We start from the raw sequence: 27,264 nt of genomic DNA on the forward strand, positions 1-27,264 counted from the left end.
CTTTTCAGACTATTTACAATCAATTTAAAAGTTGAACAGTGTCTTCCTTTGTGGGGTTTATCTGAAACGGAACTTTGAGACGTTGCTTTCAATTACACAGGAGCTCCTTCGGGTGATGGGTTCTGTAACCGGAGTAAAGTACATTAAATATAAGGCATGTGAAAGGCTCAGTCTGCTCTTTATACAGCTGAAGCCTCAAAACAATTGGTGCCTCACAGATTAACCTGACGCTGCCTCGTGAAAGAAAACACAAACATCAGCACAAAAAAATCTTAAAGTAGAAAGAAAATGAGGCAGCATTTATTCAGATTTATTTAACTTCAACATGGCATACATGGAAAGTATCTAGGAAGCTACAAAATATCTAGTGTTATCAAGAAGGCGTGATGTTACGGAGCAAAGACAAGACCATACGCAGAACACAGAAAGGATGCGGAGCTCCTCCCCTTCACGCCAATACTTCTTACTGTCATCTATACGAAAAGATATCACATCTGGAGAAAGAAAAGCCAAGATTTCATTTTGTACAAAGCACCTTTTTACAATAAACAGGTTTGCACACAAACCAGATGTGTGAATGATAACAATTTGTGAGCCACGTGTAAAAGCACTTTAAAGCCACCATCTGAGAATGGTCATTAAACATAAAGGTACCAGTACCTACTCTGAGACAGAATTACAAGTAACAAGAGCTAAACTGCCGATATGTCTGAAGCATCATCACTCAAAGATGTTTTCTTATTTTTTGGGGGGCCCACCAGACATTCATGCCGCCGAAGGCATCAGTTCTGCTGCACTCATGTTGAAATGACATGTCAAAATGTACCAGCAGTGCAGCAGCAACGTCATCATCATCTATTTGCAATATACAGACGATGTCATCACAAAACAAAGTACGACCGCATACAAATACAATAAGTAAACAAGAACAGCTAGTAATCATTAATGTGAAGATACACAGGGTAAACGGAAGGAGGAAAAAAAACTCCAGCGTCTGCAGGGGCGAAACACTGACTGATTGAACTTATCTGCATCCACCAAAGACACTGTCTGCCATTATCTAGAGCCTCTTCAGATAAAACACTTAAGAGTAATAATCTTTTGTATGAAATGTTTGAGTAGCTGTGGCCCCAAACGGTGAAAAATATTAACCTCCAACGGCCTCGTCAGCAAAACGTGTTTCTGAAGCTGCTTTCCAAAACAAAGGTTCTGAAGCTATACCAGATTTCACCACACCAGGATTAGTTTCATAAATGTTCCATTAGTTTTAAAAGATACTAAGTGATGAGAAGTCTCGTCAGCCGCTGCCTGGTTGACGTCACGTCACTAACGGTAACGATGTGTGACGTCTGATGCGTCCTTCTGTGTTTATATTTGTGCGACCGAGCAGTCCGGGAAAAAGAGGAAACCACATTTCCCACAAAACCTTTAAACAAAACAAATCAAGGCGTAACACTTGAACCTGCAAGTGTGCGCCGAGCGGCCAGCGGCAGCGTTCCCCCTGCATGCAGCCGGCAGCAGAATATTATCAGCAGGCTGTGTTTTCTCCTCAACCATTGTTTGTGAAATCAATTTAAAATGTAAATATTGAATACATCACGCCTTTATTTTGAAACCTGCCCCCCCCCCCTGCTGACATTACAATTTTCTATAAAAGGCAATGTGGTGACTGGTTTCACCTGTGTCTCCTTTTTTTTTTTTTGGTCTGGCAACAATCATATTTTTTTTCAATTTCTTTTTGAAGCTGGGATTTTTTTTTAAACCAAAGGCACTTCCACGCTACCATGCAGGACATAACAAAAGATTGACCCTATCTCTCTGTATCTTTTGGTCTTCTACATCAGGAAAGGCATCCAGTCCACACGCTTTGAGAAAGAGAAAAAAAAAAGCCTGAACATTTTACAGCACTAGAGAAAAATATCACCAGAAATGTGCGGCCATTTAAACAACAGAACTTCCACTTCGAGGAATGTACCAATGATTAGAAACACGATTGTCCGGTGTGAATATGTGAGAAGAGATATAGTGGTTCGCTGCTTTTCCTCGTTTCATTCAAAACAGAGTTGTGACTTTGAGCAAAGCAACAGGTGACGTTGGAGGATATTTTTTAAGGCACTGTTAATCTACACTTTGGCAGATAATATAGTGAAGTTCTTACACAATGCAAAGATATAAAGACTCTTCCCATGTAGACATCACAGCTTTAGTGGCATCTCTACGAGTTTTACGCAGCGGTAATCTTTTAAGGCTGGGCATCGGTTTAGGCCACAGAAACACGAACATGGTGCGGAAAGGCAGCAACGCTTGGCTTGGAGTTTTACACCGTGGTCCCGGAGTCTCTCAGGAGAGCAAAGCAACAGCACACTGAAGGAGATCTGCTGTTTAAAAAGGTGACATGTGGTGCGATGACTGTTTAAGCTGATGCCCTAAAACCACTGATCCGTCAGGAAACATCACTGCAGGTCCAGGAAAGGGAACAAAGTGCTTTTAGACAGGGTGGGAGATTCGATCATTTTGAGCATCGGCTGTCAGAGAGACTCGACTTCCTGCATTCACAGAGGCTGATGTTTGACATTTGATGTATTTTTTTTCCCCACAGTGCATTCATTCTGTTAGCGTCTAAGACGCGGAGTGCTTCAACGGGGATAAAAAGCACGAAACACCGAGACGCTCTTCAGCGGGAACCACAATGTCGGAGACCGCTTGCTTTGTCGCGTCGTGTTAGTTTTGTTTCTTTGGAAAGTCTATTGGCTGTGTCTGCAGATCGACAGTAAGTATGCTGAAAAGAGTTCTGAACTACAAACCTTGAAAACACTCAAGATGTCACGCAGACCACGGCGCCACGGTTCCTTTTCTCAGTCTGCATTACAGGGTAGAAAGAGACGGCGCGCGTAACTCCGTTTACCGAATGAACCCAGCAAATGATTGTTGAAGGGCCACATTTATACCCAGCAAAGTCCAACGTAACATATTTTAAACATGAATTCCCATATTTAAACACATAACAACTGTACCGCAAATCACAGCTGCAGTCATACAACAGACACGAATCTTTAACAACCGGCTCCACCCAACGGCGTGAGCAAAAAAAGCATCGCAAGTGTGACTTTCAGGTCGAGGCACTGCCACTCGTTTTGAGGTTAATAAGTCTGTGAGGAGGAGGAGGTCGAGAGGGACGGCGCACGGAGCCGCTCATTCCTTCACCAGTCTGTAGATGTGATGCTGGGCGCCGTGCTCGCTGTTCGAAACTTCAAACACACAAGCCATACATAGCAGCGTCTCCTGGGTGTCCCTATTTGTCACCACCTGGAAGAGAAGAGGCGCTTGCTGTCAGGTGAAGAAGTAGTCACCGCTTTAACAGAATCCCACCCATAACGATGAGTCCACATTCTCATTTACGTGCTGCAACATTCGTATCGTGGCATCTCATTTAACTACATTGTTCAAACATCATTTTCGTTCACAAAATAACAGAGCTGCGCGTCCCAGCGGAAGATCTTGTGTCGACGCAGGCAAACGAGAAGACTGAATAATGTACTGAAAATAAAAAAATCATGGACAAAAAAACCAAGAGCTTGTGTCTAAGGAAATGTGTAAAAGCAAGATTTTAGTCTTATTCAGCAGCGAACAGTCTAAAATATCCTTTAGTGTGTGAACGCAAAGCTTAAAAAGGTACACCGACTGCTTAAGCTGTTGCTCTGGATGTCTTAAAACATCCCGTCTCTGAACAGGAATACATTTTCACGTAGAGTAATTGTTTAAAAAATGAGACTGATGCCACGATTGCGTTGGCCTGGAGACGCTCTCGGCCCTGGTTGTCATTTTGCATCCGTGACGATCCTACGTCAGTGTTTTGATTTGGTTTGCGCTTTCCCGTAGCGATGAATGACCCCGGGGAGTAACGGGGGTCCCGGCCCCATCTTATCCCCCTGCAGATAATGAGGCTCCTCACACGGAGTTTCATCCCCTGTGGAATGGCAGCAATGCAGGCCCGGTGAGGGGAACTCCCCTCGACGCCCGGTCAACCCCTCACACTTCCCTTTGTTGGAGCCGTAAACAGAGGGATCACACACACACACACACACTCCGAGTGACGATGCGATTACCAATAAGATGGTGAAGTTCTCCAGCACGCTGTTCATCATGTATTTCTCTGGCAGGTGTTTTAGCTTGTGGATGAAGTTGATCATGTATTCGCACATGGGAGACCGGCTTATTCTGTAGACAAAGCGTCCGTTCTCGAACCGCGCATATTCAGTCTGAGGCGAGAGAAAAGCAACATCAGGAAATAGGAAATACGCAACAGGAACCGTTTTGAGTCACAGGATGGAAATACTGGAGTTTCACATACCTCAACTTTTTCAACCACCTGCTTCCCAAAGGAGCAGACCTTCGTGGAGCACGTGATGGTCATGTTCTCGGAGCTCTCATACTGACTAGTGACTCCGTAAAAGGACCCACCGTCATCCTGAATGTTGCAGTTCAGGTCGGCCTGGGAGCCAATCACAAGAAGAGAGCGCGACGCTGGGTTTAAGCTTCAATGCACACAATAATGACGCTGCGCAAACCAGTAAAACTGGTAGACGCTGCGTCACAGGATCAAGAACTCAAATACTGGCGCCAAAGACTTTAGTCATCGCAGCCCTTCACACCTGAAAGCACACTTCTAAAAGCTAAACCGACTGAATGATAACGTTTTGGTGCAGAAAGCTCTGTCAGTAAACACTAACCAGTGAATGCATCCACATTATCTGGAAGGGTAGCAAACCATTCAATGGATTATCCAAAGTACCACAGCGACCTTTGTCAAGGGCCATCCATGAGAATAATCCGTTGTGTTCCATCTTCACCACAGCGCAAAATCATTTTTTCTTTTTGTAAAGCTGCATTTTTATACAGAACTATGAAATACACAATCAGAACTTCTATCTAGAGAATGCATGTATGAGAAAATTCAGAATACACACATGAGTACACGCACACACACACACACACACACACACACACTACATATATCGTGTTTGTCAGGTCTTCGTTGGGGTGTGCACTGATCAGATGAAACATTAAAACACCGTCAGGGGTCTTCTTGTTCTGCACCGGTGTTTTGATGTGTGTTCTAAGAACATCCACATGGACGGCAGGACCAGAGACTCGCTAATCCCAACAAACCTTTAATTTAATGATGTGGTTCTTCAGTCTGTGTTGAAAAGAATTAGAATGTTATCAAAATGAAATTTGTCTCACAAAACAACTGCAATCGTTTAAAGGCAGAACACACAAGTATTGATTAGTCTCCTGTGTAACCTGCATGAAACAGCTGAGTGTGTTCTATTGATTACTGTATTCGTTTTGCGTGGCAGTGAGACGGTGTCTGTGCCTTTAGAGAATTTCAGGATTTGGTTCGAACACGAAGGCTAAACATTTGAATTAAACTCTGCAATAAGAATTTGTCTGAACAGAACCGTCAAGATTATGCTTGTATAGGAGATTAGAATATCTGAGCCACGTCTGTCATGGTAATGTGTCCACATCAGACAGAAGATTCTAAAGAGGATTAAATGAAGCTACGCTACAAGAGCCATTTACAAGGTTGAGCGGGTCTCCTCCTGGAGATCAGCCTTTCCACGCCCTCGACATCCTGTTCATTACGGATACAAAAAGAGGAGACATCCTCCTGCAACATTCTCCTCATTCATTAAGCAAAGCAGTTGCACGCCCATTGTTGTGCAGATCCCGTCTTTCATTTGAAATTCAGATTGGCCGGTAACTTCAAAAGAAATTTGAGGGGACTTGGTCCGAGCGCATGCGGTCCCACTTTGTTGGCTGCCGCTAGTTAGCATTTTGCATCAGGGAGGAAATACATGCGATGTTTAAACAGCCATTAGGAGTCCAACAAGGTCACTCCATTGTTTGGAGACATTACATTGAATTAGTGGGTGCTTTGATCAAAAGCTCTCCTGCTATTCGAGTCCAAATGCAGCAGAGAGCATTCTGCAAACATGAAGAGAGCAATCTTCTCTGTGTAGCCTGATTACAGTCATTCACTGAGGATAAACCCGAGCAGGCGGACGCTGCAGGATTTACAACGCGCCTACGGTCGGACTGATATTAAGAGCGTAGAACGCCCAACCAACACAGCTCGATGACACTCATAAGTGTGGCTGGCAAATTATACTCACCCAGAATTTGATGAGAAAGAAAGAATTCTGGGGACCTTTTCCATACAGCTCCTTCAGCCCTCCTTTCTTTTCTGGGAATTTGTCATAAATCTGGCGAACGTCCACCGACTCCAGCAGGGCATCGCTGTAGGAATGATTTGTCTGTCCGATATGTACAAATAGATGCTTGTTGTACTGAAAAAGAGTTGAGATACAGTATTAGAAATATGCTTTCATATACGTTGGTCTGTTTAAACAGCATCACAAATTGATATCCACAAAGTGTGAAAAAAAATGTTTTTTTCTGATAACTGATTCACTCATTTGCATAAAAAAAAAAGAAATTCTGGGATCACCCGACAGCTTCATATAAACCTTCTGTTGTGACCTTATTACAGGTAAGAGCGCAGTGACTGAGGCAGACGTCGCCCGCGCGTCACAGGTTGTAAAACCACACGGTGAAATCGTTTACCCAAAGACTAGCGGTGGATAAATAGTTATCAGGCTAACATAGACATGAAAGTCAATATTCCAAACCATAGATCAAATTGTGGCCTGTTAAACCTCAAACTTCTGTTGCCTGAAAGCAGAAAGGGATCAGCGACTCAGTAACATCTGATTTTCTGGCAGTACTGATTGAATCCCCGTCATGTGTCAAGTGACTTTCAAAGCGCGCAGAACCTCTTCAACATGTGGGGCAAAGGCAACAATGCCAAGCATTATCTGAATATAAGACGGATGGTCGTTATTGTGCCGCGCCGAAAAGTGAACAGGAAATGTGCGTAAGACATTAAAAATAGGGCTGGATCAAAGGAGAAATGTGAGTTTGGAGCAGCTGGTGAGTAAAGTAACAGTCAGTGAGTCTGTGGATCATCTCCATGAGCCGGAGGCTGCAGTCTAAACACGATTGTGGCATCCTGTTCGACAGAAGCGATTATTAGAAAGCTTTCTGCAGGTTGTCACGCGGCGTGCCTACAAGCCAGCCTCCTCTCCAGCCGACTGCCTGGGAAAATGCTCCAGCGTATTCACAGAGGAAAGGGGCGGCGATAAGAGGTGGGAACGAACGCTACGACTGATATTTCACTCACTGAGTCTGGGTCTCTCTGCTGCTCTAAGAAGGCGGAGAACTCCACCAGCCGGAGTTTGGATGTGCCGATGGAGCGGCCCTGCCACGCTGGGGCCGTCGGTGCAGGAACAGCAGTGGGCTCATAACCTGCGACAAAAAAAACCCCCATCTAGTGTCACTCGTTGAAACCCCAGCTCTATTATTATTATTATACAGTCAGGTCATTGGCTATAATAATAAACACACATTGAACTGGGAAAATACCAGTTATAAAAGAATCCTAAAGTAGCCCTCTGATTCATTTCATATAAGATGATATCATTTAATGTCAAATAACTGACGTGTCTCCATCTGCCGCGGCGTGAGGCGGGTCTGTGTGCTTTCCCAAGCATTAACCTCTCCTGTCCTCTCAGACCCTCCTCCTGCAATCAGCTCATTCCAGTCACCTGTGCTGCTGTCGTCACCTGCAACTCGTCTCCCATCAGCTCGTACTCTATTTAGCCTCTGTTGATGCTGCGTCTCACTGCCAGATTGTTAGTGACATGACTCTGCTTTCCAGCACGCTACCTGCCTGCCTAGCCTAGCCTGTTTCGTGGATTCCGCCTGTGTGCCTGACCCATCGGATTCGTCTGCCCGGTTGATCTGGTTTGCCTGGTTTCTGAACGCTGCCTGTTTTTTGGACCTTTGCTGCGCCTGCCCCTTAGGATCTGCTGGTTTGGACTGACTACCCGGTGTGATTAATAGGATTCCTCTTCTCCTGTCGTGCTTTTGGGTCCTCCCTGTCTGTGCCCTGACACCATCAGCTGTTGCATCAACAGCAAAAAAGTGTTTCAGACTTAAAAAGTGAATGTTTCCTGCAACACGTGATCATCTACAATCAATAATAAAGAACTTATAAGCGATGAGCACTTTCACTTCTCCTCGTCGACACGATTGTTTTACAGCCAGACAAACTTTTGGTGATTTTTTTTTTTTTCCAGATTCAGCTTCGCGGTAGCAGAAAGTGTGCTGCACAGTTGCTTAAATTCTCACTTGAAATGGGTGTAGTGACCGCTGGCTGGATGGGGTAGGGTTGCTGCGCAAAAGGCTTAATACTGGAACACAAAATGACAGTGATTAGAGAAAAAACCCACTGCCACGGCACAATATGTTGAATGAGCTTAGCCCCTCGCTGCTTACTCTTGTGAGGATCCCGGTTGACCGGCGGATATCATACCCTGCCACAACTGAATACACGAACAGGCAACAAAGAACACACAACGGTGAGCAGTCAGTATCACTCATTTTCACCAGTGAACGCAAAGTGTATTGGCTTGTGTCCGAGGTGTCTGCGTGGTTGGTCACATGGCTGTTTGGTGTATCCGGACGGGATGGATGAACAGCGGTGGTGCCATCCAGGGTCTTACCCCTGCTCCAGGGAAGGCTGGCCGAGGGATGCCTGGCAGTCCGAGCTTGTTGTGGATCGCCGTGGCAGAGACGATCTGAGCCGAGGACATGGAGGCCATGCTCTGCAGGGCTTTGTCCTTCACTGCTTGGTCCTTTAACAGCAGTCACAAAAGGCTTAGCACTCACACAGACAGCAGGGGGGGGGGGGGGCAACTACCAGACTCCTAACAACACATTAAAAGCGCCGCTGACCTCTCACAACAGCAACAGAAGCAGGTTAAAGGAAGATGTGTCTGCGTTGCCATTTAATAGAGTTTACAATTGCTGAGTTTTTCAAAGGAATGCACCAAACAATCCCAGGGGAATGCCGACATACAATGGTCGGTGGAGGTATGCACTTAAACAAAATGTTTGTTGTTGACTAATCTACGGCAGCAATACTTACAAAACTAATTCAGCAGCACTTTTGTCAAGGCTGGATTTCAGAAGTCATTGGTAAGAATCTTCAAGTTAAACAGAAGGACACTCGTATAAGAGTCTTTCACGACTCCAAGGGCTTTAACACCAACGAGGTTTTTGTTTTGTAAATGATAAAGATATACAGACATTTGTTGTAAATGGCTGCGCTTCATTATTGGAATATTAATCCACAAAGCCCTCTGGAATTGCACTGCACATTGTATATTGTTGTGCATGTAGTCATTTGTTAATGCCCGTAAACAAACTCATTTAAATTCTCAACTACCCTGCTGTCGGTGTAAATAGTGGCGCAAGCATGACCAGCTCATTCACACTAGAAAGCCCATGCAGATTCACCGGCGGCAGCAGCATGCTGGCAGAGTCGGGCTGCGGTAAAAACAATACAGCTGCTCCTCACTTAACGACGGCGTTGCATTAGAAGATCCCGTCGCTGAACGATTCCATCGTTAGACAAAGCCCCCCCCCCCGTGCAAAATGTTTTACCCCGCGATGCGCTGGTGACGCTTCCGGTTTATATAGACCATAGAGAAGCTGGGATAGGCGCCAGCAACACCCGCGGAAGGTGGATAAAGTGGACACCAAGATGAACCGAGGAATGAAATTTTGTAAATATTTGCATATGTACAAGCCATTTACACTCATACTGACTCTGCTGCAGGTGCATTCCGCTCATCACAACAGCGATTCTTTGTCGCTAAACGCATACTTTTACATTTCCGAAAGCCTGTCGTAACTCAGAGTCGTCATTAAATGAGGACCAGCTGTATACTGTGATGACACAAAGAAAACAAAGCCAAACACTAAACCAAGAAGACGGCCGGCAGCAGCTATCGAGACACTACGGCAGGAGCAAATAATGACAAGTATAACAGCTGCAGGATGAGGCAGTGCACAAAAAAGCAGGATAAGCACCAACAAAGAAGAACAACTTACCATACTTGTGACCTAAATGCGAAGAGAGATTGTTTTACTGCAGATTAGTACTGAATTTATTGTGACTCAATGCATTAAACCATTTTAGCATGAAAAGTCCGTTACAGATCCAAACAAAGGTGAAAACACTTCTAGATTAATCAGGATTCTTCACACAGAACAACAACAAATATGTGCAAAAAAACCTCTCAATATCTCAGTAAAAAGATATAACATATTTTTACTTATATCTTAAATTTCAACCTGAGCTAGCATGGTAATATTATGGAATCATCATAGAAACAGGTTTTAATGGCTGTGGCCCTGCTTTAAACCAGAAAGACAAGGATTCATACAAAAGCTGTCTGTTTTTCTTCAGACGTCCGTCTGCGCCCTTGAAAGACAGGCCATTCATGTAGCTAGCAGCTTATCTGACTCAGTTTCTCCACACACACACACACACACACACACACACACAAGGGCCATTAACTCATACTAGAACTGGAGCAAAGTGCTTAAATCAAAATGTATAGTTAGCCACATCAGAAGAGAAAATGGTACATGAACAGAGTCCTTTCACATACATGCTTCTATTACATAAAATACCTGCAATTAGAGGTGCATTTTATACAATAACAGATGATTTATTATTCCCCATTGTGTTCTGCTTTCTTCTGTGACTTTTTAAAGCTGAAATAATGGGAGGGAACGCTTTGAAATGGCCGCATCCAAAATGGGAGGGAGGAAAACTACGGCATTGTGAAGGTCTGGAGTTAGAACAGATCAAAGGGAGAAGGAGAAAGCAGAGAGGGCATTGCAGAAAACAGCCAGCCGCCATCAGATCCATGTCCTCCGACCCTCAGCGCTCAGCCACTCTCCAGCAGCCAATGGCAGCATGCTTCCCAACAGCTCTACACTTTCTCTTTTGGGTTTTCCACTTTATTCAGAAAGATAATTAGATAACAAGTATGGGACTGTCGTACGGGTACGGGGCGGCTTTTTAAACAGTCTCGTCTAAACGTCTGTCAAAGATCAAGAACAAAACTATCATCAATTTTCATGGACTTCATTTAGAAATATTTTTCCACCTGAGGGGACAAGTTTAATCCGTCCATCCCTCTGGTTTACAATGATTGTTTTCTTATTGACTTGAATGATCCGTCTGATTTTGCAACGGGGTTGTTTTAGTTTTTGAGTGAATATCAAGAAGTGAAAGGCTTTCATTAAACGTCTTTCGTATAGTCATGCTGAATTGTAATTGCTTTGGTGATCCATTACTTTAAATTCAACGCCATGTCAAATTTTGTATTTGTCAATGCTAAAATATTTAAAAATGCTAGCATGCTAGCTAATATTAACATGCATATGCTAACCTTTAGCCATGTAAATACTGTATCGGCAAATAACATAAAGACTGTTTGCCAACATTTTTGTAAGCTACTTGCCAATATCTACCAAATACATTTTTTTAAGAGGCTCCTGTATAATTGTACAATTTACATTTGTTAATGTAAATAATAAGCCATATTCTAAGTGAAAATCTGAGCATCTATGATCAGCAAAAGGAAACACAATAAAAGCACATTCATACAGCGAGAAGCAAACAGGACTGACAGGAAACGTGAGTATGGGTGAGCGATGGATTGAGAGGGTGATGGGAGAGGTGGGGGGGGGGGGGGAGGAAACCTGAACGGACGTCAGTCAGCAGAGGATTTGGGTTAGAGGGAATGGAGCAGCAGGCATTCACTCTCGCCACAGGAACCAGGAGGTTAAGATGCACAGCAGCCAGCAAGCCCAAAAGCAGAAAAGCGCATACCTTTAGCTTGGAATGAAACTCACGAGATTTCCTTCTGGCAAGAACCTGAATGTGACTAGACACCTGTGGGGTAGGGGAGGGGAGGAAGACAAAGGGACAGCCTGTAACCATAGCAATGAAAAGCCCACTGCAACTGGGCAAAGCCAGACGTACCTTAATGGCAGCTTGGATTTCTCGAACTTTCTTTCTTGCTAAGACCTGTAGGTGACTAGACACCTCCATTAAAAAAGAGAAAATGAAAAATAAAAATAAAGCACAGACTGGATTTATGTATTTCCTTGTTCACTAAAACATTTGAAGGAGGTCATGTGAACAACAGATGGTCGTCTAATGCACATAGCAAGCTAACAATGAAAGAAAACTGTTAAGCTGTGTTGTCATTACTTAAGTGAACTGATTAAGGAGGAAGCAGGCCGGTTTAACACAATTTAAGAGGACCCAGATGTGATCTGCATTGTGCTGAATGAGAATCGGTTAATTTGGCATTCGAACAGGAGCTGGGCGATGCATTTCACAGGCCAAGTTTACCTCGGGCATCTGCATCTTTGAAAATGATTGAATATTGCCCCTTCTTGTTTTCAGGAGTGCAAGTAGCAGTTTTCAGAGAGGTCATACAATCCTAGTGGACACATTACCCCGTGATGAAACAATGTGATTCACAAACCAAAAGAAAAATCATAACCAACTGTCAAAGTTCAAAAACAGTTTTTGATTAAAGATGCAAAGTATCATAAGTATATAAATTCAACATCTTTAACTTTTAGGAGGTTGGTCGACCAAAATAAAATAAGAGGATTTTTGTATTAGAACACAAAACGGTCAAGAAAATATTTACCACACTAAACAATAATGAAAGGGTATACTGTAATTTTTTATTAACTTCTTTTAGGCTTTAAATATCTTTTTTTTTTAATCCAGTCATACTTTCCAGAATCCCAACAAAACATTTTCAAAACACTTGTTTAAGCCATAGTCAAAAACCGTGGACATTGTCACTTTTCAACCATAAACCAGTCAGAACACCAGTGAGAACCAGAACACCTGTAAGAAAACAACTCTTTCCTCTCCGTTTCTGATTCTGTCTCAGAAAGAAAAACCGAGCAGCCTTTCTGGTCCAGATTGATCAATTTGCATCGTCCTGCTTGGAGGCAGCATTAGTCAGTGGGTCTCTAAAGCGCCGTTATCAGGCGACCTGAACACGAGGATCACACGTATTGTTTGATATATTTCATGCTAGAGTTCCTGGGATGGGAAACTAATAATATTGCATGTAATACTAATAATATCATATAAGTTTAGTTATATTATATTCACATGATTCATTGTGATTCAGAAGTTTGAGATCAACTCTTTGATGAGAGTTGTGGGTCTGCAGAGCACACGGCGTCGCAAAAGACCGATTACATTCTCCCATACTGACAGCAAATATTCTCTTTGATCAAAGATGGCACTGATATATATTTATGCTTTTACATGCCATAATACAAGTTTTAGCCTGGACCAGGAGGAGGATCCCTGCAACAAAATTACATTTTGTAAAAGAAGAAGCTGCTCTTTTACAAGCCTGCAACAACTACAAGTGTTTATGTGCACGAAGCACAAGGAGAGGTGGCGGCCTTTTTTGGGTAGATCATAACGCAGGTCATCTGTGCAGCAGCAGAGAGACCTTCTGCACTTCAGACGTCTCCCGGAGTGCTTTAAAGCATTGTGCTATTCCATTTAGCTTGGTTTGTCCACTGCAGAACCGAAGGCAGCGGCCTGCACACGTTCAGACGTGACAGTCCTCTGACGCTCAGGCAACCGAGGCGGCTCTGCGGCGTCTTACCTGCTTTCGAGTCCTTGTCTTTCCGGTCCGAAGCTTGATGTATCTGGCTATCAGCTCATTCCGACCTGCATAAACAGGACATTGTGAAATGCTATTTAATTTATAGATAAACTGAGAGTATCAAAGGGGCAGAAAAAAAAAACCTGTTCATCAGATTAGAGATTCTTCAACATTTAATCATAGCCCAGAACGTAAATTTTTGCTCTTGTTTTTTTCAGATTATTATTTATTTAAATATTCAGATTAATAATTGTTTAAAAAAGAATTTTGCCCAAGAAAAAGAAAGATTGGATACGAGCTTGAAACAAAAATCAAATAACCACTTGTTTTTGTCTACGTTGGTAATGCAAAGAAAATCAAAACAACCAAAAAATAAACTGATCCACAAATCAACAAAAAAAAAAAATCTGTTTCTGTCTGGTTAAATTTCAATGAATAAAATGAAACTTTTCTAAGGTTTTAGAAACTGTTATTTTTATCATTATTTGTCATGTGCATGTAAATCAGACAGCGGGTATGTCCCTTCAATAAACCAGATCTAGCAGCAGTAGCACAGCCTTTCAAATTAATCAAATTCATTCTGCTCAAAGGACGATCACTGAAAGGAAGCAGCCTCTTCATACATTCATTACAGACAATAACGGACACTGAATCATCTCTTGGCTTTAAAACAGTGTAGCTCTTATCAAATCCTAATTAAAGCATAGCTGTGTAGAGATTTCCAAATAACAACTGCTCCAAACATATTTCTGACCATACTTCATTTGTTGAAGTGATGCACATGTCCCCTACTTTTTTTTTTTTTACATGGTAATAACATACCGTCAACCAAAACGATCACACAAATAATAGCTAAGGAGGTACGGTAGTCTAATTACGTGTCCAACTAATGCCACCGACCTGCAATAATACTGTGTGAGATGCCTCCCTCCCTCACGACCATCACACATTTTTCAACGTGCACTTCATTATCAGTTAATGATCGTACTTTTGGTCGCGACACAATGGGACCACAATGCAATGTGCTAATGAGCCGTATCTTAGGTAAGCAGAGGAGAATGCACTTTATTGTTATACGAGTCAAAAGAATGTGACATAGCACAAGAGAACGCCCCCCCCCCCCCCCCAAAAAAAAAAGAAAATGCAGACATGCTGCATAAAAATGCTGATGGATGCTTCTGTCTGCTTGTTGTAAACACAAAGTAATACAGCGGCAGCCTCATGTGATCTCCAGCTCGAGTGTCCTTGTGTTTGTTCTGGATAAAGAAGCCTGAATTTAAATCCCATTATGGACATAATCCCGGCTTTGGGACATAAACCTATCCCCAACATGAGAACTGGATACGTGCGTGCCACACCTGCACATTCAGCTGTTCTGAGTGGAGATAGGCTTTAACTTTGACCTGCAGCTCGTTGCAGGCTGGCCTCAAAGCTCTTTTCACACCCAACATTTGGGTGAAGCCAGCCTGAGTGAACTCGGTCATGTGACCTCAGAGGATAAATAAACAACATCTGGGGATTTACAATTCCAGTCTACCTGTCCAGTCCTGCAGTGTAAACACCATGAAGCGGGGGGGGGGGGAACTGCGCTATTTTCAATAATTCACACAGCGTTGAGGCAGAACATGACAATACAGGCATTCATGCAAACTCCTGATTCCCAGATCAAAGCACACAAACAGTCATCTGGAAGCTTGCTGACTGCTGAATAATTCATTTGTTATACCAGGCTGGCTCAATGGGCCCTGGCTAGTCAGGGTTATTTTTATTTTTATTTTACTGGCTTGCATTTGTGCTGCAAAAAAACAAACATTTGAGACTAAACAACTCAACAACTTCATGGGGGGGGGGGGGGGGCATGTCACTCAAAGCAGCAGGGAAAGGATTCAACATTCAGAGTGTGACCCCTGAACAGATTTGTGTTGTAAAGCTGGAGGAGCCCTGTGACAATGCAGGACTGGAAGGACAGGCCCATCAATAACCCTTTATTCAGTTCTTCTTCATCAACACTTGCTCTAATATGATGAATCGGCGCTTATATCGAAAATCCTTTCCATACAGCAGGCTTGAGAGGATCCACAGTAAAGATTCATGGCTAGAAATAGCAGAGCCTGTGCTGGTTTGCAATGCTAGCTGCGATTTGATGTCCTATTTCTTTGCATATTTCGAAAGTAAGCATCTAATATCTGAAATGTCACAGAAATAATTAAATACATACATGTCACTTCACAGAAACCAAGTATTTGCTCTTCCAAATGTGAGTTCTTGGAATACTACGCTTTATGTTTTTTGCTATATTGTGAGTATTAAACTGTTTACTCAGCTACGTTATACGCCTATATTGTTTCTGTTTAATTCAGCAAGAACATCATCAAACAATAATCAAAATATCCATCTGAATTAAAATGAATTTACAACCCTGTACAAGTCATCCTATTCTGTTCTTGTGATTGAAAGTTAAGTGCCATTTTGTGTGTGTGTGTGTGTGTGTGTGTGTGTGTGTGTAAGTGTGTGTGTGTGACTTCCTGTCATTTTTGATAGATGACTCAATGGTCTCAGGCAGATATTAGCATCACAATAGTCTAAATCAACAATACAAAGGCATTCGTCCAGGTTTGTGGGGGAGAAAGCTTTATCAAACCCCTGTTTGCCAAGCGGAGCTGACCTTAGAGGAAGGAAAACAAAGGTCATCAGTTCAGCAGAGGAACTGAAGTCGATGCTGTCGACTACATTCCTGTGTGTCGAATATGTCACAGGAAAATATGTAATATAATGCAATACATTAATTATAAAAGCTTAAACATGTAGAAACTAGAAAAGAGCTCAGAGAGCGCAGACCTCCGCTAAGCAGCTCATTCACCTCATAATTAGATTTACAATTGTGAGGATGTAATGTCTGGCTGCGGGCCACCATCTGCTCATCACAAGTTTAAACTGAACAATCCCAACGCCTGTTGGCTAGAATACTTACATAAATGAAACAATCACAGGAAATAACTGTAACTATGATGCATCTCTTTATAAAAACATTTATTTATGATATTAAAGCTTCTCATTCGTTGTCATGCACACCTTTCTGTTGCAGAGCTGTCTCTGGATCTAATACTTCTGAACTGGCGAATAACAAAGGAGAATGGGCAGGGCGCTTGTTCAGTTCGATCAGTATTTATCAGTTCTCAATATAAAACAGGAGTACAAATACGATCAGCAGCAACATCTGCAACTGCAATCACAAAGATCATTGACTGACCTGGTTTTCCATCCGGGTTTAGTAATGTTCAGATGTTTCTCTTCCTTCAATCAAAATATCCGGCAGCATTACCACTCCAGAGTTTAATGCACATAAAATCTGGCAGATGGAAAAACACTTATTGCATCTACGGCTTAAAAATCCAGCCCCTGCAAAATTAAATTCGGCGTACAATGCAGTGTGCAGCTGTAATTAACAGCTCTTTAAACCCCCCCCCCCCCACCCCTCTGCACACCAAAAAGAAATCAATATTTAACTTCATATGACCTTATTGAGCTGGATAAAAGGCTTTATTGGATGGGGCTGGGTCAGGAGTGGTTGAGCTAATGTGTTAGTTGAACAGTGGGGGATTAAAGGTGAGGCGTTCTCTCAAAATCTGACACGACATCACAAAGCAGCGGGTCACTAACCTGAGCCTTCCTGGAGACACTGAGAGGATTACAGCAGCCAACCTCTGCTGAACCGCGCCTGTGTTCAGATGGTGCTGGGGGGGCAGCCTCTTTATCACTCAGCAGGTCCAACCCATTCTGCGTCCTCTCCCCACTCTATGCCTCTCAAATGAGTCCAGCGCTGAAACCCCCCTAGTCCCAACTCCAAGCAATATACACACAGGGGACCGATTTGCACAGGCAGCCCTTGTCTGAATCACTCTATCAATTAGGAGCCACTGTGTTCATCATCACGTACATTATTGCGGAGGCTGGCCTGGTCATTGCGTTGAGTTGTGCCTCTCAGGAGAGAGGAAGGGATGGAATAAATGACCAGGGAGTGAAGCCACAGTTGGACAGGCTTGCTGGAGTAATCTGAAGGGATGGCTGTAATTACGAGTCTCCTGAGGAACTTGGCTGTGCGGTGAGGCCAACGTGTGAACACAGCGCTAAGAGTCAGGACGCCCCCCCCCCCCCCCCCCCCTCCACGACAAAGTAAGACACTGAGTCAAATCAATATTTTCAATCTCTCCAGATCAATTCAGCATCTGAGCACAAAGGACGGCATGTTGGCAGTGGCCAATGCGCATGAATGAAAAGTCAAACCGCTTGTGATTGGCTCTCGTGTCTGACGTTCTTAGTAATCGTACAGGACGTAAACGGAGGGAGTCGCAAACGCAGGTTCCAATCTAATTTGAGTTTGGAAAGTACGTTTCCAAACAGAACATAAAAGGAAATACAGATAGTTACGACATAATAAATATGCATTTACTGTTACATTTCTAGGATGATAATAAGACTACTCCTATTGGTGCAGAGTGCCATCATTTTAACATTCGTGGATACAGACTGCCTTTGTTTCCAGGGATGGCGTTCAGCGTTGAGAGACATTTCCTATTTAAAAAAAAACTGCAAAGGAAGCTACTGGAGTGTAGTGAGTCCCTGCATGCTGAAACCAGAGAATAACACTGGCATTCAGATTCCATTCATATGTTGATTACACAAAATGGTCCCATCAGAATGAGATGATCTCATCAGAACAAAAGTGTTTCATCAATGGAATGTCATGTAATCAGTGACAAAAAGATGATTCCTTGAAGCTTGAAAGTGACACTGCATCTTTAAAAGGCCCAGCGTTGTTCTCTGCGTTTTAGTGGAACAAAAGCAGCCAATTGGGAACGTGCAACCTGAAACCAGAAGCCCGCCTCAGAGGGCCTTCCACAGACCTCAGAGCCGGGACACACCCCATGTCCTCCTGAAAGCCATCGCTGCCAACTCACAGGAAAATCACAGACACACACTGCTGCTTTTCACGTGCCGTCTTTTCCAATCGCTTCTGCAAATGTATGGTGTAAAACAGACCCTGTTAGAAATCATGCAAAAACGCCGCAACAAGTCGAGAAAGCAAATGTACGAGCTTTCCACGGTTCCATCTCCTTTCCCTAACATCCCAGGCTGGTCAGCGTCGGGTTCAGCAGCACCGGTCTTTCCAATGAGCAGAGTGGTGTGAACCCAAACTCACACGGCGCTATGATGTCCTCAACAACATGGGCTTTGGCTAGCTAATACGAGACTGTAGTAATCCAAGGTTGTAGGTTTCATACCCAGGCAATCAGAGAAAAATGACATTTCTGTTTAGTTGCCATCTTTCTCATGGTCGTTCCATCTGCTAGGAACAAGTCTCTGTACAAATACTGCATTAACGTCAATAAGTGTGAGTGTCAGGCGTGTAAAAACCGGTTTGACAGAGGACTTGTACAACCATGTCAACTTATTCCCATTGACCTTTTCCTATTACCGGCAAGCGCATTTGATGCTTGCACTGTGTCAAGTTGAAAAATCTCTACAGCAAACCTCAGTGAATTAATAGCCAATTTGCCCCAACCCTAAAATGTAAAAAAAAAAAAAAAGACCTAAGAAGACGTCTTCATGTGCTCATCAAACCTGCATGGAGGCTTTTTAGACTTTTAACAGCAATTCCTTTTCAGGGAGTGATAAAATAATTGGACTTTTTCCACTAGTCTGTGTGTGAAAACACAGTCGTCTGCCTCTGACAATGGCAGCGGAACAAATGAGAGATTACGCTGTAGGTGTGTGAAGCCTCTCCTGCAATGAAGTTCCTCACAATCCATTCTGAGTGAATGTAGGTGACTCGGGGAGCCTGAGCTGATCCCAGAATTCCTCATTATCCGCCCAGCGGGGGGGCCTCAGGTCCGCTCGCTCCGTCTCAGAGCATGCTCGGCCTGATGAGACGAGCCCCAGAGGAGCACGGTGCTGGGACATCAGGGGCAAGCCAGGTCTGCTCATTATATCTAACTCCTCTTTGGCATCTCTGCAAACCAAGTGCCACTTAGTTGCCACAGAAGGGGTCTGGGCAGGAGCACGGGGAAAGATGTTCGGGCAAATAGCAGAGGCGTAATAGGAAATGCTAAAGACATATGTTAACGGAGGCGGCGTGTCCAGCGTTAGGCGTCTGCGTTACTTTACGACGCGCAATTCACGGCATGATTGCTGCCACTGTTCAATCAGAGTCTGATTCATTCCATGAAAAGTATCACAATATAATTCCAGCGGGGCGTGGCGTCATCTATTCAGCACTAAAATACTGAATAGATGACGGGTGTGATATAGTCTAGAGTATTTATTTACATATTTCTTTCAGTGCACGAGAGAAAATTTGTACTTCCTTTTTCAGCACATAAAAAAAAAAACCCTCACCAGTGTCATTTAGCCGGCCGGCCAAGCGCAGACACATAATTCAATGAATAAACATACAATTTGAGCGAAGCGTGTTGTTTCGTTTATCGACTCCATTTGAGGGATAAATGAATGCGGCCAAGCGCGAGTCATGCAGGCGCAGGCTAAAGCCGTCGGCTGTGAGATGGTGAACCCCCACGTCCGTTTCGCTTCACGCGGTACTTTTTAACAGTAAAACCGCGTGACAGGGTTAGCGTGATGCGCCGCATGGATGCCGCGTCTTCCTTGCTGCCTCGGATAATCGGCACGCCGCCAGCCGACGCCGGTCTCGGCACACGCGGAGCACTTCAGGTAAGCACAATAAGCTCAGAAGGAGAAATTAGAAATTGTTTTGTGCCGCAACACAGTTGCTATGGAAACTGTTGCTAATTAACCAGGCTCTACCCCAGGGTAACAAAGGGCCTAAGGGCACTCGGGGCGGCTCTTCAGGTGATGAGCGTTGTGTATGGAACACTACGCCATCCCCAGGGTCTCCCAAGCACAAAAATACCTATCTCCTAGTTTCCACATTTCCTCCCAGATGCCATGAGAGGCGGCGGCAGTCTGAGGCTCTGGTGAACGGCATGCTGCTGGATTACATCGCAATCAGGTGGATCCTCATCAAGGTTAGCTCATCCCTGCTGCTTTTCAAAGGCACAAGCCAATGGATGTTGTAGACAGATCAATCTTTCGCAGCAGCATGGAGGACCACTTCCTTGGTTATAAATTGTCTCTGAGTCCAGAAGAGTCCGTTAGCGGCACTGCGTCCATCTGGAGTCCTGGTGTAAAAGACTGCATTCATCTTTAAAGCATGCGTAATCCTCGCAACGATGCGTCTGAGGACGTCTGGGAAGTTCATATTAGTTGTCAGCTGTAGAAGCTCAGAAATGTGCTTAAAATCTGTAGAACTTTTCCAGCGCCGTACGTACAGAGTGGTTACTTTGACGACAAATTCAATACGGTTTTTCGTGACAATATTTCCATTGATCAATGAAATACTGCGGAGAGAATCTGCAAAACATTTCAGTTACGGGTAGACACTTTAAGGTTAAAGAACAAAACATTTGTATTGAACAGACCACGTAAAGGGAGCGTCAACGCAACACTGTACTAGAGAGCACAGGAATGTGTTTACTTCTGAAAAAAGAGAAATATGGGAATGCACATCAGCGTCACAAACAACATCAAAAATGCATGTTGTGACGTCCGCTTACAAAATCTGGACATATTTCAGAAGAAGCTCTCTGTGGACTCGCAGGAAAAAGCTCAAAGAGTGTCTCCCCTCATCCGAGATGCTTCAGTTCTGATCGGCTGCTGGGGAGTTCCACATATTTAACCCCGTGGGAGTCGCCGAGGTCGTTAAGTCATGACTTAACATCTCATCACCATCCAAAATACACTGGATGAAGGTTGTCCTACTTTAATATGGATTGGATTGGCACCTGGATGCAGATGAATAACGTGTAGTGTTGGCACAAACGTGCGGCCGTGTCACGTTTTGACTCGGTACCAGTAGGAAAGAGAACCCATCTATTCTGCTGCTGACCAGATCCAGAGCACATCTGGCTGACGAAACCCTGCAAGAATAGAGTCGTCTCTTCAGGTGGATTCAAGAGCACAAAACAAAATGCTTTCTGTCATCAAGGCCTTGAATCGCTTTTAAGTAACAATCTTTTCAGTCCAGCGGATGAGAAGTGGAGCACATTGATCTGGCATGATAGACAAACTGTGGCGCTCAACCCACGGCACAGAGACGAGCGTCTCTGGAAGCCCTGCTCTTTGTGGAGACGAGGGAATTGGAGGAGGCAGCAGGCCGGGTCCGGCTGTCTGAGCGTTGCGGTGGCAGCTGAAGGGCTTCGCTGCAACTACTACAATTTACATTTTGTTTGGTTGCTAGGGTCACGCGACAGCTGCAAGAAAATGCTCAACTGGGATTTCTGCTCTCACTTGACACTGACAGGCTGCGAGACGGTCCAACACCACTGAGAGAAAAATGTTCCCTCTTTCCATGACATCACTCAGCCAGAAACGGTTGGAAATAGGAGGAAGGAGAGGTGGCACAGCTGGCGGCAGCCGCTGCACCATCTGCTACCTGCTAATAGTTTGTGCTGTGTGTACGTAAACATTTGCTCATCCCAGAGCCCATCACTGATAAATCTAAGACGGGCGACACTGAAATATTTCATTACAGAGCCTGGCATCGATGCATCCGTCTTCTTTTTAAAGGAATAGCGTGACATTTTGTACGCTTCTGCAGAAATTTAAAGGAGCTGTCAAAAGCCGCTTTTGTCTTTCTGTTAGGCATTAAAACAATCTGCAGCAAAGTCACACAAACAATGAAATCAAAATGTGTCAGTCAGTCTATTTCTATGTACTACATCCCAAGGATCAAACAAAACACCTGCTCTTTAAAAAACAAAATTGTAGGAATTAAGCAAACAAGCTAAAACATGTAGTTTGCCTCTTACTAGCAGGCAGATTGTGTTCCCCAAAGCTCTCCACTTCCCCCTAATTACAGTCTGCGACTCTACAACTCACACTCATGTACTCACCATACATCTTTCCTTCATCAGAGAGGATGATCTTCCTGCGTCCACAAGGAGGATAGATGGCTAGGGCCTCCTGGAAGCTCTGCTCAATATCAGGGCTCCACACCCCCTCGGCATCGTTGTCCATGGGTTTGTCTGCTGAGTCGCTCATCCTCTCCATGTCCTCGGCAGGGCTCTCACTGCCGCTCCAGCTGCTGGGATCAATCGTGGCGGTTGAGCTCTCCAAGCTGAGGCCTGGAGGATACTAGGGAGAGACCTGGAATTTCCAAAGAGACACCCCAACGGTCAGTCTCCACTGTAGAGCAGCAAACCGATTCCAAAAACAATGATAGCATGGCATCACAATATGGAGCAGACGCAGCCAAAGCTGTGGAGAGCATCCAGAATGTTGTTGACTTGACTTACAGCGGATGTTATAGGTTTAACAATTGAAATGAGCAGTGATGAATCTGGAATGTGAGACTCTAGAGCAGCAGTTGATGTTTCCCGTGTTTGCAGCTCTGCTCGGGTACCCTTGAGAAAAGGCAATTCATCCTCGACTGCGGCTGACAGTCGGGAGCTTGAGTAATAAATGTGTTATAAACGGAAAACCAGCATTGTTGCAACTCTTCTGTAGAGCTCACATCAGCAGTCAGCCACACCCGATCAGACGCAAGCTACATAGAGAAGGTGACGAGATAATTAAAATAATACGGTGCAGACCTGCAGCTATCACACAAAAAAAGAGAGTTTACAGACGGGAGCATAACGCAAGAGCAAGCATCATTAATGCTTCTGTGTAGACGCATTTCTATAACAGACGCGTTCTGGTTTGGGGGGGGGGGGGGGGGGGTGAAGATGCACACAACTGTTTATTGTAAGTGGACATCTTCATGTCGTTTTGTTGATGTGTCCACGAGTAGAAGCTGCACAATAGCAGGATGGGGCTTTGTGGAGACTCATGGCCACACAGATGGCGACGATATGAAATGGAATTTAGAAGAGAATGAGTGCGATGATGCTATCAACAAAGATAGGTACTATTAATGAAAGGCAGCAGTAAATAACGCTCCCAGAAACATTCTGCCTCTAAATAAACTGCCCTAACTGACCCCCCCCCCCCCCAAAAAAAAGAAAAAAAAGTAAATATTAGAATGAATGTGATGCGCTTCCATAACTTGTCATTTCCTCATCTGTTTATTAAAATAGTTGTTTTGGAAATCAAAACATTGCAAGGCAATGCAATGCCAGTAAATCTGAAGCAAGATGACCCATCAGGTTAAATATCTGGGACTCCCCAGCAGCTGCTCAGAGTTAAAGGATCCTCTTGGATGAGAGGTGAAACATCTCCTTTTCCTTCGAGTCCAGTTGACTTGATTTCAACACAGAGACAAACATAATATCGTTGTTAAATAAATTGTGGTGTTTTTGAATGTTAAAAATGTCTGCACCAAGCCAAAACAACAGAGGACAAACAGGAGGAAACGCAAGAATGAATCAATAAGGACATTGACCATGTTCATGTCCCCCTCAGAGAGGGAACAGTTAGGCAGCAACTGGATAATACATCCGTGAGTTTGACCACATGACAAAGAGGAAATTCTCCCAGCAGGTCGTTTATGCTGCAGCTCCATTTTACAGCTGCTCTCGCTGCGCTGCATGAGCTATTTATCTGCTTTTTACCCAAACACAGTACGAGTCAGGGCTGCCGCTGCTTTCATCGTCTTTCATTATCGGTTATTATATATGATAAAAAAAAAAGAAACATTAAAAGTTTAAACTGCAAAATCAAACGGAAACCTGCCTCTTTTTCATGACCGACGCAAAATTTTTGTATTTAAGAAGCTGAACGGGAAACATTGACACTGATAAATATTATTTGTGAATGCTGATGATCGTCAAGCTGGTTTAACAACTAATTGATCGACTGATCACTTCAGCTCTATTAAGGACCTGGTCGAACAGCGTGACCATTCAGCCACAACACAACAGTGATGGCTCCACTGTTACATAATGGGTGAGGTCAGCAGACCCCCAAAGTGACAATCCACCATTAGCCTCAGAGCAACAAGCATTTACCAACAGGCCAGAGCAGCTTCTCTCTGAGAGACCAAACACAGTCTGAGTCAAGGATCTAATTGTTATGGTCACCATGTCGACTACTTTTCCTGCTACATTTAATCTTTCCTTTCTTTCAAGAATCCTGCCTCTTCTCTGGGAAGCTCGTAGGGGAGGGGAGGGAGTAGCAGCATATGTTCGTCCAGCACGCCGGCTCATGAGGGAGGAAGGGGGGGGGATGGGAGCAAGCAGCAAGGGGGGAAAAAAATTCCCCGAGAGCGTTTACTGAGTTACGTTTTTTTTTATGAACTCAAAAACTGATGAGGGAGGGGGGCGGGGGGTTCCCAGTTCAACCACTAAGAGGCTGTGCCTCTTCCCTCTTCCCAACGGAACGATGGACTGCGCTGGTAATCGCTTCCATCTGACACAGATAGGAGGGGGAATCGAATATCCAGTTGTATGCTGATCAAGTCCGAAGGACAAGATACCCTACAGTGCCATTAAAGATACGTTACCATTAGGATCAATCGGTAAATCAACATCAATCAATCATCAATCAGTCATTTCTATGTTTACAATGAAGGAATGTTTTTTGAGGGCCTTAAAATAAAAAGATTTAAGTAAAACAACTCGCAGCCTGTCTGGTCTGATGCATAGTAAATACACAACAACAATAGTTTTATCCAGAAGTTGAAAACCTTTTTTTGTCTAACCCTCTTATGAAACACTTCCAGTGACCAGCTGAATCTGACGGTGGTGGCTTGAGGCTGGGAAGGATTTTGCGGTTCAGATTGATTCTCACTGAGAGAAGTTGCCCTCCTCTGAAGGGGCCTCCTTTAATGTCACACCAGGAAATGAATACTCTAACATACAATGCATGATGTAACCCGCCTACGATCCCTGGCGTGAGAGCAGCATCCTGATTGCATAACTACTCACCTTGACTCTGAGAGAAGCGCCAGGCTTCTTGGTCAGGTGAGAGCGCGACAGATCGCTGCGTCCTACTCTGTCCTGCTGGCGTGCAAGAAATCATCCAGAGAGGGGATCTTTGAGATCACATGATCTCAAATCACTGCGACCTCAAAAACAACTAAATGTCTCCCCAACAAAAATAAACCCAGCAACAAACATTTTCCCAAGTTTATTTTAGTATGAACATGAAGAATAAATTCAAGTTGGAGCAACGAGGCCATACAGAATTAAATATTTACATGTATAAATAAGATTCACTCACACTGTCGTCATTTAATGGCTGTGATAACTGGGCTGCAACCACACTCATCCTGTGGATTGCTACTATTGAACAAGCAAATGAATGAATGAATGAACCGTCCTGCGATTCTATTTGATCACATCCTTTCTATTATTTTTGGAACATTTCTTCCATGGATTCCGGTTTGCGATGCTGAAAATGGGAAACATTCCACGCACTGCAAATGAAGGGTGTTCAAACGAATCACTCACGCATGTGACTACTAATAAAACGAGTGTAGAATAATGCAACACTTTTCCCTCCCATAAATAATTTACCGAGTGATTTAAGCATTACTTCTTATAAAAATGTTTATCCATTATAGATTTGCAGCAACACATGAAGAGCCTGAGGGGTTCCGGCATGTGCTGACTGATTGTAATTCTCACAGAGGCAGCTCCTTGATATACACACTGACAAATAAAACGACTTTTTGTTTGACTTCCTGAAACGATTTTCCCGCTGGTTTCAGTGACGCCGGTGTGGAAAAGGTTTGCACTGCAGGGTTACAGAGCCGTGCTTTTTCAGCTATTAGACTCGCACTCCTCGATACTCAGTGTCAATAACATGTTTATAAATCAATACCAATAGAGGGAGGGGGGGTGACTTTCCATTCACAGAGGAAAAGGATGCGGGCTATACGGCTGCACAGCTAAAAGCGAAACCTTTGCCTTTTATCACTAGAATTAGTCAGAGGAGCTCAGTCTATATATTGATCTATTACAATGAGGCTTAATTAATCTTCTCATGACAACCGGAGGTAGGGTTTTGTCGTCTGCATCCCCAGGATGCTTTTGCCGTGTGCAACACGCAAATAACCTGACAGAGTTGTCAATGGAGACGGTCTCTTAGTGCCGGAGAATCCGGGGGACTACGGGGGGACTGTCTGTCAAAAGAAGGCATGACTGTCACCCGTAGAAACACTTGTGGCGAACAGATAATTGCATGCTTCTGTGTTTGCAGGGTGTGCGCCATAGAAATAGTCTTATTTGTGGTATGTTGGATAGAGTTGGCGTGCGATGCATTAAGCGGACGCGGTAGCTAAGCAGAGCAGTAGGTCCGACGTGGCATTATGGGAAATTATACTTACCGTGAGATTACATAAACCACTCACCAAGCTGGAATCTGGCTCCTTAAATTAAGAGAGCCCATTTCGCCCGGCAGACAGAGCAAGGTAATGAAAAGCACAGGCGAGGAGTCTCAAATGTAATTTTCCATGTGGAGCTCTTTTGTGCCGTTATCTCAGAGGGTGCAATAATGATTCTGTGAATGACTTTTGTGCACCCCCATAATGGCGCACGGTAGTTAAGGCCACGGTGTGTAAAACTATAATTGCAACGTGATTTCAAACTCAACATTTGCAACGAGT

The 27,264-nt window shown here is 43.9% G+C and overlaps 1 protein-coding gene across 1 annotated transcript; it reads right to left on the minus strand.

Moving 5' to 3' along the window:
- Positions 1-3,192: 3,192 nt before the first annotated feature.
- Positions 3,193-22,805, minus strand: tead1b (TEA domain family member 1b). Its single transcript, XM_068750427.1, has 13 exons — positions 22,610-22,805; positions 13,644-13,708; positions 11,972-12,034; positions 11,819-11,881; positions 10,024-10,035; positions 8,631-8,762; positions 8,404-8,450; positions 8,257-8,318; positions 7,247-7,371; positions 6,180-6,353; positions 4,352-4,492; positions 4,107-4,259; positions 3,193-3,306 (listed from the first exon to the last, which is right to left on the minus strand). Exons 1-13 carry the CDS (start codon positions 22,764-22,766, stop codon positions 3,193-3,195), a joined length of 1,308 nt encoding a protein of 435 aa, XP_068606528.1. The 5' UTR covers positions 22,767-22,805.
- Between the last annotated feature and the right edge of the window lie 4,459 nt (positions 22,806-27,264).

Source organism: Brachionichthys hirsutus, chromosome 1, assembly GCF_040956055.1.
Source record: "Brachionichthys hirsutus isolate HB-005 chromosome 1, CSIRO-AGI_Bhir_v1, whole genome shotgun sequence".
Lineage (NCBI taxonomy): Eukaryota > Metazoa > Chordata > Actinopteri > Lophiiformes > Brachionichthyidae > Brachionichthys > Brachionichthys hirsutus.